This window comes from Carassius gibelio, chromosome A20, assembly GCF_023724105.1.
Source record: "Carassius gibelio isolate Cgi1373 ecotype wild population from Czech Republic chromosome A20, carGib1.2-hapl.c, whole genome shotgun sequence".
In the NCBI taxonomy this organism is placed as follows: domain Eukaryota; kingdom Metazoa; phylum Chordata; class Actinopteri; order Cypriniformes; family Cyprinidae; genus Carassius; species Carassius gibelio.
The window spans coordinates 4,352,018-4,364,592 of record NC_068390.1 but is presented as its reverse complement, the minus strand read 5'-3'; the positions used below and the strand labels follow the sequence as shown (position 1 = coordinate 4,364,592).

Sequence of the window (12,575 nt, the reverse complement as noted above, 5' to 3'; positions counted from 1 at the left end):
TGATCAGCAGCGTAGCACACCATCATCAGCTCCACAGCCGCACGACTCCTCATACACATATAATATAATATAAAGTTAAACAATACATAATCATCAAATCTAATCTGAGTTGCAGGAGGAGTGTGTGTTGAGAAGTAGAGCTGTAATTGGGAGAAGAGTCCTTGTGCTGACCTCTGACCCCGCAGTGATCTGGTGTGTGTGTGTGTTCAGAGTTTTGAAGGTCAGATTATTGGGGGTCTGTCAACACCCCCACAGGTTCAGCCTTCACTGTCTGCTGCTTAGGGATGGGTACCGAAACCCGGTATTAAAATGGCCCCGGGGCTAAATTATGAAAGACCGTAGTATCAGTAAGATCTGACGCTATCGCTTCTGCTTTCGGTTCTGGAGGGAAAAACATTTACAAGAACGAGCGCGGTGCACACACACGCAGGGGCCGTTCACATATCACGTATTTTGCGCGCTCAGGTTCGTTATTTCAAATGTAGGCGTGCAGTATGCGCTCTCATAATGGAAACGAAGCGACGCGCACGCGGTGCGACAAACTCGTTTTTTCCAGGCGCGTCCGCACCACATCGAGTTAAAAACATCTCAACTTTTCTGAATGCTGCAAGCGCACCGCAGGTCATGTAGCTTCCTCACCTTTTCCGTAACAACGCTTAGAGCTCAGCCAAGATGAAGGAACAGCTGATAGCTGTATGTGGATTTTTTAATTAATTTGGTAGCAGAGCTACTGCAAGCAGTTTTTAGTGCTGCAAATCCAGTTATCCTTTGCTGAAATTTCCTTCAAAAATCTTCATGGAGAGAGCAGGTCATGGTTGCTTAGCAACGGCAGACTCCTCAGGAGCACAAGTGCCAAAGGCTTTGGGGGGAAAAAATCAGAAAGCGGCGCGCCTAGCGTTTTCCACACATTTTTAGATATGTGAACGGCCCCTTACAATACGAAAACTCCTGCTTAATACAAAGAGTGACGATGGCGGAGACAGCAAAACGTTCCGAAGTGTGGTTATACTTCACTAGAGTTGATGCAGATAATGCTGGTTGTCATAAGTGCAACAAAAGTTTTGCATATAAGGGCGGAAACACAAGCAATCTGTCAAAGCATCTTTCAAAAGTGCATTATGTGCAGACAGAGAAATGCAAAGTTTTCGACTGCCTAACACAACACAAAGTAACACAACACAAAGTACCGATAAGAATACCGTTAAAGTACCGGACTGTTAAGCAGTATCGGTAAGAGTAGTAATACCGTTAAAACCTTAACGATACCCATCCCTACTGCTGCTGCTGGGATCTGGACACACACACACACACACACACAGAGAACATAAAGTGTCAACACACAGATGTTGCACTGATTAGTGAACTATAGGTTAGTACTGATTTGTGTATTTGCTTGTTACAGGGTTATTTCATTTATTTACCTTTTTATTATTCATTTTGTTACAGTTTAGTGGATTGAAATAAACACAAGCAATATTTATATATATTTATTTTTGTTCAAAGTGTGCCATGATAGCATTTGTCATTTTCACTTAAACTTTGATGTCTTAAACTAACAAATACACTTTGTATTTGCACTGAATGTACTGCAGATATTAGCCGTGATCTAACAGTATCCTGATGATGCTGGTGAGAGCCTCAGTGAAGGTGCATCAGCGCTGTGTTCTGATGCAGTGTTGGATGGGATGCCTCAGCTGTTGTCCTGCTGTGTTTGCTCAGAGATGAGCTCCTCTGTCTCCGGGTCACACGTGTGCTCTGTGGGGCTCTCAGGACACATGGAGGTTAGGAGCGCCACCTCTTCATCATGGCTCTGGTCTCTGACTCTCTGGAGAGCGAGTAGATGATGGACAGGCACTCTCAGCCAATCAGAGCGCAGTGACCTATATAACAGCAGGGTTTACTGCTGTGAGCGCAGAGATCCTTTTGATGGATGCTTGATTCACAATCTCTCTGTGGTTTGTCCTGTTCTCCACTGATCCTGAGTAAACCCTGCTCTAACATCCCAGCAGTGCTCCTCTACTCTACAGGGAATTGATTCATTCCTCCTTTTGTTCTCATTCATGTTTCTCTCATTGTGCTCTTCTAGGCTTTGTCTCTCATTTATTCACTCTCTCTGATCCTTTAGTTTCTTTTCTTTCTCATAGATCTGGTCTATTCTGCTCATTCATGTCTCTGTGATCATGTGATCTTCCAGCTCATAATAATCCACTTCTGCTGCTCCCCAAGACTTGTGCTGTAACTGTACAAGTGTCCAGCTTCAGCTCGACTCAGATCTCTCCTGATTGTGATCAAGTAAAGGTCAGAATAAGGTCACTTATATCTCCAGATGAACTCTCACTGGACTGAAGCAGCTCAGCTTTACTTGATTCTCCATCAATCATGTTTTAGAGTCTCAAATCTGATCCTCAGGATCTTTTTTCTTCAGCTCTCAGTAGAGATCGACCGATATGGGTTTTTCTATAGCCGATGCCGATGCCGATGTTTAGAGGTCAGGGTCAGCCGATGGCCGATATGTGCTGCCGATTTTTAGGGCCGATATCTTGGAGTTTTCCCCTTGATTTGCATGCTAAAATGTCACACTAATAATAAGTGGATGCACAACACATTTTTTCTAAACCTATCATAATTTATTGAGCACTGACTTGAACCATCTCTTCATTCATCTTAATTTAGTGCACTAAAATTAATAAACTGACCAAGTATTAAATATATAAAACAGGTTATATATATATATATATATATATATATATATATATATATATATATATATATATATATATATATATATGTATATGTCAATCATTTACATAAAAGTTTTAGAGCATTTACATTTATCAAGTAGAATTTTTCAAGTTTGTTGGAACATAAATGTAAACTTAAATATACATTTAAATAAATACAATTTTAGAAATAAAAATCAATTAAACTGAAAAATATAAAAAAATAAATAACAGTAGTGCTGCAAAGACACTAGCAACCAGCAACATTTGTGTTTGGTATAAATGACACAGAACACCTAAAGTGCATTCTAATTTCAAACTTACATCGCAGTCTGTTCATTATTAAAATAAAGTAGAGTCAACCAAACATTTAAAAAGTTACACTGGTCAGTTTAAATACACCCTATACCGGTCTTCTCTGCTGTTATGCAAAGGACGTTTTTGCTCATGTGAAGAGGATGATTTTTCCGTCTAGTTTACATAAAAAAAAATATTATAGTTTAACATTCAGATACATTGCGAATATGGAAACATTTGGATATGTGCAGAACGAGACGTGAGCAATAACCTCCAAATACATCTAGCCAAACCCGCGCTCGCTCGTCCTCGTATGGACTTAGTGCACATGGCATAATATCTTCTTTTTAACATAATAATAAGGACTTCTCATCTCCCTGTCTGCTGTGATGAAGTGAGCAGTTATCATCACAGAGCTCTCCGTCCCCCTGGACGTCCACCCGTCTGTCGTGAGCGCAAAAGGGGATGCTCGGGATAGTTCATCCACAACTTTTTTCTTCTCCTGTTCATAAAGATCTGGCACAATCTTTTCACTCTAACCTCTTTCTTTCATCATTATATCTGACAGGGAAGCCAAAATGTGCGATGCGTTTAAGCTCCTCCGCTCGGCATTATCACTGAACAGTGTGGACTGAACATGCGCAACTTTTTTTTTTTTTTTTTTTTTTTCATAAATCAATCCGCGGGTCACGCGTATGCCGAACTGAAGATATTGATCTGAACGGATCACGGATCAATGATGATCCGTTGCACCACTACTATATGTCATTTGAAAACATTGCAGTTGCGTCTCAAAATACAACAACGAGCACCACGAAACCATTTAAAGAGGCGCATTCAGCGGTCTCCTTGACAGAAAACATTCAGCAAAGTAAAATGATCTCAAACGTATGGCGCGCTCTCTCCATTTTATCAAACAATCATAATCACATTTATTCATTTTACAGTCCTGCTACTAGCATTTTATTAATTCTAAAACCCCTTTAATTCAGGTGAGAAAGCTTTTTTTCCAAGTGGCTTTTGCACATAATAATAATACCGCTGCAGACGCATTTTGCAGCATTAAGGTTATTACTTGATCGTTAATTAAACGACGATCGATCATGGAAATTATCAAATATTGACATCCCTAAATGCAAATGAGTTGGATGGAAAACTGGTTATTGTCTGCATCAAACCATGCTTCCGAACACATGTGATTCACCGTTCTGGGCAGCTCCAGGACGGCTGTCTCTCCGAGCGCGGTGCTGTCTGTGAGCGGCGGAGTAACGGAGCCCTCAATCACGCTGAAGTGTTTGTGAGAGCTGACAACTTCTCCACCCCATTTACAGAGTGAAATTCTCTGACTACCTTTATCTCGCAGGTCTGTTGTTGAATCTTCCAAAAGCTTCACATGCAGTGGCTGCAGCAGCACTTTCCACCGCGCCAATAACGCGGGGCTGCCCGCCGACGTGCCTGACTTTAAATCGGCGCTACTAAACACGGATATCGGCCGATGCCGATATATAAAAAAATGACAAATATCGGCCCGATATATCGGCCGAGCGATATATCGGTCGACCTCTAGCTCTCAGTCCTCACTTTATATAACTCTCCAGTTTAATATCACACTCCTGCACTTTATTTCCGTGTTCATCCATGTGTCTTCTTCATCCCAGTTGTCACGGTTTAATGGCTCACAGCACTTTACTGAGGATCATCTCTCCTCGTGTGTGTGATGTTTGTGCTTCACCTGTGGTCATGCTGTGTGTGTGATACACTAGTGTTCGTTTACTCTCACCGCTCACCTGATGCAGGAACAGACACTATCTGTCCATGAGCTGAGCGTGTGTGTGTGTGTGTGTGTGTGTGTGTGTGTGTGTGTGTGTGTGTGTGCGTGTGTGCGTGTGTGTGTGTGTGTGTGTGTGTGTGTTGAAGCAGAGTTTAGGGAGCGTAGCGTCTGATCACTCATCAGTAAATCTGCTGCGAGTGAACACTGGGATTAGTTTGTGTATCTATAACAGCAGCTTATGGTGTTTAGTGTGTCATGTCCTAACCAGACAGATTAAAACACCCTCTCTGGTTTGGTGTGTGTGTGTGTGTGTGTGTAGTTGATCTGAGGCTTACACTGACTCCTGGCACGGACGCAGCGTCAGATGTTGTTGTCAGCCGTGAGTCTGAGCACAGGGAGTTTAGTGAGAGAAAGTGTGCAGCTACAAGTGATCTCAGCCGCTCCATGGAGAAGAAAAATGGGGTGGATGCTCTCTTATAATCATGTTTACAGTACTGTGAGATAAAGTACCATTCATAAATCAACACTTCTTCTTTACTGAAAACACACATCACAATAATTATAACTCCCATAACACGATCATTTAAACATTCTGTCCAAGTCTTAAAGGTACAGCAGCACTAATGATTTAAATGTCACGATCATGTCCATCTACTGTTTATTAAATGAACAAAAATGCTTCCGGTTCGAGGGGCTTTGACTCAGAAAGACTGAAACCAAACCAATAATTTCAAATAATAACATTGCACTAAAAATGATCCGTATCTGTCCGTTTGACTGAACATTTCCTCTCATGATCTAATTGTATCCATCAGAAAAATAATGTGACAAATGAATCTCTCATTTTCTCTCTCTTCACTCTTCACATGACACTTTAAAACTTAATTTCTTCTTCTTTTCACTTCTGATCCCAGTGTTACCCGAGAATTAAGTTTGTTATTTGTCAAAAGGACAGAAAGTGTTTTGGCATATCGATCAATGTTCTTTATAAAGATGGGACATTTTTATTCACACAACATGGAAACTTGTAACATAATATAGTCTAATACATCACTAAAGTAAAATTCAGTGTTGCTGCAGAAAGACTTGTTTGAGCTTTGGGGTTGATAATGTGTGCAAAGCATCATGGGGCATGGGACGAAGGTGGATGGATAGCTACATTTCTAGGGTGGGAAACCTCGACTGATTAAAAGCCATGCTTGAGCACTTGGAGCAGACGGATGAATGCAGCGCTGTTCTCGGTCTTCAGATGTTCCTCAGTGACTAATGCTGGAAGCTCCTGGTGTCTGGAGACCAGCCTCTCATTCCTCAAGAGTCACACTGTCCACATCAGTGACTGTCTGCTGGTGTCCGGCGGCTCCAATAGACCCATTATAACCCCGCGTCTGTGTGTGGCGCTTCAGAGCGTCTCTGAGACTCCACGCAGTCACCAATCAGACTCACGCTGGCACTTACAGGAATACTTCAAATACCAGCCCAGAAGGACACTTCTGTCCTCATTTACTCAACATCACATTCTTCCAACCCTGATCATCTTTATCCATGGAATTTCAAAAACAAAAAGTCCCATTGTTTTTGTCATTTAGTTTTTGGTCCGTACAGTCAAAGTCTGTGATGGTCCACTGTTGTTTTGGACCCCATTTACTGACGTGTTTGGAATGACACAATGATCTGTGTGATATAAATTTATATATGTATATATTAGGGCTGGAAAAGTTAACACATTATCACGTTAACACATTAATTAATTAATGCCGTCAATTATATTATTGCGCATTAATGCAGTTTTGTTTATTATTAAGTCCATTGCTCATACAGACAAACATGTGTCACAGGAGGGGTGGGATGTTGATCTGTACTGGTTTGGGATGGGTGTCATTATGCGTCTCATCTAATGAGAACATTTGGGGTGGTCCTAACCATGTCTACACCGGACGCGAGTGGCACGACAAAATACTGTAGAACCCGTAATAATCAGTGATGCTGTCTACACTGGATGCGGCGCGGGTGTAGACAGACTTTAGCTGGTGCAGCGGGACAGCTGTCGCCTCTGGTGTAGACTCGGTTCAACCCTCTATTAACACTGCTCGCGTCTGCAGCGTGCCATGGCTCCACACAGTGCCATCTCACACCAGGAGCAGTTCAGGAGCCACAGGAATCCTGCCAGACCACGTGATCTGCCTGTGCGACGCTGTTTGTCTTGATTATTTGTTCTAACAGGACTAAGTTGGCTAAATGTTTGTTTTGTCTGTCTATTTCTGTTTACAGGTGCAGCTCAAAAAATTAGAATATCATGGAAAAGTTCTTAATTTTTTGTAATTTGATTAAAAAAAAGCTAACTTTCTGATATTCTAGATTCACTGCACAGAAATTTCAGTTTTTTTGTATACATTCTGATGGCTATGACTTACAGCTTAGGAAATTTAAAAATTCAGTATCTCAAAGAAATCGAATATTTTCTCAAAGATCAATCAATTTTTTTTTTATAAAACTGAAATGTTGCAGATGTTCAGAGCAGGTTTAATATGCACTGGTTAGTTCTGTATGAATGTCTGAAGGAGATGAGTGTGAGACACTGCTGAGGTGTTACTGAAGCACAGATGCTCTGATAGCGCTCTTCAGCTGCTCTCTATTGTGTGTCAGATGTTTCTTCTCTTCCTCTTCACTAGACCCCATCCATCCTCTGTGAGCTTCAGGTCAGGTGAGTTAGCTGGCCAATCAAGCACAGTAATATCATGTTCATCAAACCTCCTGGATGTGGTTATGGTCTGTGGAGAGGAGCTAAAGTCCTGCTGGAGGAGGAAATCAGCATCTCCATAAAGATAGAAGCATAAAGTGCTCCAGAATCTCCTCCTAGATGGTCTTTGTACTTGATAAAACACAATGGAGCAACACCAGCAGACGTCACAGATCCCAAATCATCTCTGACTTCAGAAACGACACACTTTGGATTCTGTGGCTCTCCAGTCTTCCTCCAGATCTTGATTTCCAAATGAAATGCTAAATGTACTTTCATCTATAAAGAGGACTGTGGAGCACTGAGCAACAGTCCAGTTCTTCTTCTCTTCCTCCAGGTGAGATGCTTCTGATGTTTTCTCTGCTTCAGGAGTGTGTTGCTTCTATGAATGTGACGGCTGTAGCTCTTTTCCTGAAGACGTCTGAGTGTGTGACTCTTGATTTCTGACTCCAGCTTCAGTCCACTCCTTGTGAAGCTCTCTCAAGTTCTTCAATCAGCTTTTCCTCACAATCTTCCCAAGGCTGTGGTCATCCCCGTTGCTTCTGCACCTTTTCCTACCACACTTTTTCCTTCCAGTCAACTTTCTATGAATATATTTAGATACAGCACTCTGTGAACAGCAGCTCATTCAGCGATGATCTTCTGTGTCTTACTCTCCTTGTGGAGGATGTTGATGATCGTCTTCTGGACAGCTGTCAGGTCACTAGTCTTTCACATAACTGTGGATACATGTTCTGAACTAGCCCAGGAGGTAGCTGTATTTATACTCACAATTAATCTATTTATTAAACTAATCAAGCTCAAAATGGAATATTCATTTTTCTGAGATACTGATTTTTTTATTTTCCCAAGCTGTGAGTCACAAGCATCAGAATTAAAACAAAAAACTTGAAATATTTCAGTTTGTGTGGAATGAATCAAGAATATAAGAAAGTTTGCTTTCTGTAGTTAAATTACAAAAAAAAAAAAAAAGACCACTTCCATGATATTCAAATTTTTTTGTATACTTGTATTGCTCTGTTCTACTTTGTTGTGCTGTAGATTACAAATTTAATGCAATTCAAAAGTCCAGTTATGAACAGCGGTGATAAAGGATTTGTAGCTGTGTATAATACATCCTCAATGATCCTGTATCTATTTTTCACGCACCATTTCTGTGCTCTTGGCAAGGGTATAGTGATGTGAATACAGTCAGGGTCTGCACAGAGCGTTTGTCTCTAAACTGACAGGATTCTTGTACTGTTGTTGTTTTGTATCTACTGTGCGTCTTGGACAGGCATCTGTCAAAGATAGGATAACAATGTCCAAATACTCCACGGTGAACTCAGCTGTTAGTGTACGTCTGTACTGTAAAGTGTTCACATCTCTCTTCTTCATTGTCTCTCCAGAAACGGGCGAAAGGCCAGTACCTGTTTTTTCAAGTCTGCGAGCACCTGAATCTGCTGGAGAAGGATTACTTTGGCCTGAGCTTTAAAGACAACGCTGAGCAGAAGGTGAGACACGGACAGACACAGACATTCTCCATCATGGGTTCAGTTCATGTTCAGGGCACGAGATGAACTACATCAGCCAGATACATTAACTCCAGAAACAAGAAAACAGAACTGTATGCCTCATGCACTTCTGATGTTGTGTGAGTTTTCATGGTCAAGTTGTCTATCCTGTGTGATCACATCATCACTAGCTCTGAAACAGACCAACACTGATACTGATGTCAGACCCAGGACTCACATGATGAAGCGTCATGCATCAGTGCAGCTGATTGAGCCAGTAATCAAGACCACATGACCAAATCTGTTCATTTACTCTCTCTAATAACCTTATACAGTAAATCTACTTCTACAATAAACTCCATGATTCTTTCTGCTTCGGTGGGAAATCATGCTTTACATTCGTTAACCAAGATGTTTAAAGGCATTACCACACAAAGTGCACATGCAGTTGAAATGTAATCTAATGCAACCACCCAAATCAAGAAAAGTATGAGAGACTCATATGATGGTGTGTGTGTGTGTTTGTGTGTTGCAGTGCTGGCTGGACCCGAGCAAGGAGATCAAGCGTCAGATCCGCAGTATGTGCTGTCTCTTTCTCCTCATGTGATGGTCTGGGTGGGTTTGTGTCGTCCTCACACACATCTGCAGTCTGAGAGTCTGTAATTATCAGAGCGCAGGAGTGACGCACACAGGGTGGAGTGAGAGCACACGAACACAATCAAAACCATCTAAACCCTGATGATCAGTTTATGATTCTGATGATTGATAATCCGCCCTTCAGCATCACTGACGAGCAGAAGAGAGAACACACCTCTCAGACTACATATCTTCAGCATGATCACTGCTTTGCTCTAGTAACAGTTTCATATTGAATCTGAAGCACTGTGACTGTCATGCTGTGGCTTCACCGAGGCCAACGGCTCTGGCCCAAGCAGTGATAAAAACGAAACGCTATTGGCCATTTACACAAAGGGGGCGGGGCATCAGCACATAGAATAACACATGTTTCAAAGCAGAGGAGCTTTCAAGCCTTTAACAAGCATTTTTGGTTTCAAACCAAAAGGAGTAATTTATTGATCCTGTATGGATCAAGGATGCAGATGTTCATTCATGTTCATCATCTGAAAGAGCAACATCTGTAAAAACTGTAACAACCTCATTTTTACATGGTGAAATGTCTTTATTATTATTACTGCTATTAGTAGTAGTTATTAATTAGATCATTATTCTAGCTGTTTGACTCAAAATAAATCATTGGTTTTTCACAAACATCACCTTGATATCACAAATGCATTAATATGGTTTAGTATAAATGCAGAAACGTGATAACTTGATCACTAAAGCGCTGATTCCTTCTGCTTTTGGCACATAACTATTATATTGACTATTTATCAAACTCTTCTAATCGTTTAATCAAGGAAAATTATATTGTGATAATTGTTTTTTTTGCCCAGCCTTGTTTGGAGAGATTACACACCATGTGAAAGTTATTCTGATGTTTGCTTGATAGAAGTCAGTAAAGGTTTGACAGCTGAAGCTGAACCTTGACCTGATCCAGTCTAAACTAGCAGTAGTTTGATAGAGTTAACGGCTGCTTTTATATCCAGTGAATGAGTGAGTGTGTGCTGAACACTTCCTGTTCACTCTGAAGTGTGCCATTGTTTGTCAGGTGCAGTGGATGTGAAACACACACACACACACACACACACACACACACAGGTGAATCAGACTCTTCTCTGTTGTCATGACTCAGTCTGCGTCTGGAGGAGAGCTGAAAATAGAAAAACAGGACAGAGTGAGAGAGAGAGAGCGAGAGGAAGGACACATCTATAAAAACAGCAGCCGTGTCCTCGTTTTCAGACACTTACTGAAAGAATGAGGTTGACTTGGCTGCGTCCTGACCTCTGACCTCTCTCCAGTGAGTGAACCCGTTGATTAAATTCACCTCATTTCCTTCCTCCGACCCAGCACTTCTTCAGCCGTCTGGCTTCTGGACGATTGGTGATTTGTTAGTGCTGTGATTGAGCTCCAGAGCAATCATTACTGCTTGACCAGAGAACCAACATCTGACATATGAGCAGGGTGTTATAGGAGAACCAGCTAAAAATCAACACTTGACATTAATCATAATCATTTCAACAAATGATTTATTTTAAAATGAAATAAAAAAAACTAACTTAAACGTATTTCCTTTCAACTAGTTGCCAACACATTTTTTTCATATAGTTAGAGTTAAAATAACTAAAATATAAAGTGTAAAATATAAGACTGAAATATAAGCTATACAGATATTTGAAAATTAAACTAAATGATGGTTTAAAATTAAAATAGAAAATATAAGATTCTAATTTAAAATATTAATGTATAATAATAGTATAAATACTAAAAGCTCAAAAAACTCTTTTTTTAGATGCAAGGTCCAGAGCACATGAAAAGCATATTGCAGTCAAAATAAACAAATTTTTCCAAGTGCAGTTTACATTTGCTAAACAGTCTCATTTAAAATAAGTATTTTGCCCCAATGTGTTCAAAACGTTTGTAATGTGAGGTGTGTCATTAATGAAGAAGACACTTGTTCATTTCTTCCTCGTCTTTCTCATCTGTCTCTATAGTGTTTCCTCATTTCTCAGATTAATTTTTCAGTCATGTTTAGATATCAGCATGGACTGGTCATGTGACTTAATCTCACCATCTTCAAAAACTCTGACCCACACAACATCAACTGTCTTCAGTCTTCAGAGTGTTATTGGCTGCTGAAACCTCACCATCTCGAAACCAAACTCTCAAACCAATGAGATGAGCTGTTTTTCAGAAGATAAAGTCCTGATCTTGAACACGTCTCATCTGACTGGATGTCGATCACAAATCTAGATCATGTCTGATGGAGTCTCAAATTTTCTCACTGTCCTGTTTTTATACTGAATGATGAACAGCACGAGCTGGTGTTGAGTGAGTGACAGAACAGACATCAGACACCACCCATCCACCCTGGACCTGCACAGCTCATCTGATTAGCTGGGCCGGTGTGTGTGTCGTGATTGGTTAGCTGGGCCGGTGTGTGTGTCGTGATTGGTTAGCTGGGCTGGCGTGTGTGTCGTGATTGGTTAGCTGGGCCGGTGTGTGTCGTGATTGGTTAGCTGGGCCGGTGTGTGTGTCGTGATTGGTTGGCTGGGCCGGTGTGTGTGTCGTGATTGGTTGGCTGGGCCGGTGTGTGTGTCGTGATTGGTTGGCTGGGCCGGTGTGTGTGTCGTGATTGGTTGGCTGGGCCGGTGTGTGTGTCGTGATTGGTTAGCTGGGCCGGTGTGTGTGTCGTGATTGGTTGGCTGGGCCGGTGTGTGTGTCGTGATTGGTTGGCTGGGCCGGTGTGTGTGTCGTGATTGGTTGGCTGGGCCGGTGTGTGTGTCGTGATTGGTTGGCTGGGCCGGTGTGTGTGTCGTGATTGGTTGGCTGGGCCGGTGTGTGTGTCGTGATTGGTTGGCTGGGCCGGTGTGTGTGTCGTGATTGGTTGGCTGGGCCGGTGTGTGTGTCGTGATTGGTTGGCTGGGCCGGTGTGTGTG

General features: G+C 41.6%; 1 protein-coding gene across 10 annotated transcripts in view; it reads left to right on the top strand.

Annotated features, from left to right (window-relative positions):
* The window catches only part of LOC127938207 (band 4.1-like protein 2), a 59,919-nt gene that overhangs the window by 17,361 nt on the left and 29,983 nt on the right, over positions 1 to 12,575 (top strand). For all 10 annotated transcript variants that reach the window (XM_052534665.1, XM_052534663.1, XM_052534662.1 and 7 more), the window contains exons 5-6: positions 8,914 to 9,018; positions 9,554 to 9,596. In XM_052534665.1, the coding sequence (XP_052390625.1) occupies positions 8,914 to 9,018; positions 9,554 to 9,596 (148 nt within the window). The remainder of the gene's footprint in view (positions 1 to 8,913; positions 9,019 to 9,553; positions 9,597 to 12,575) is intronic.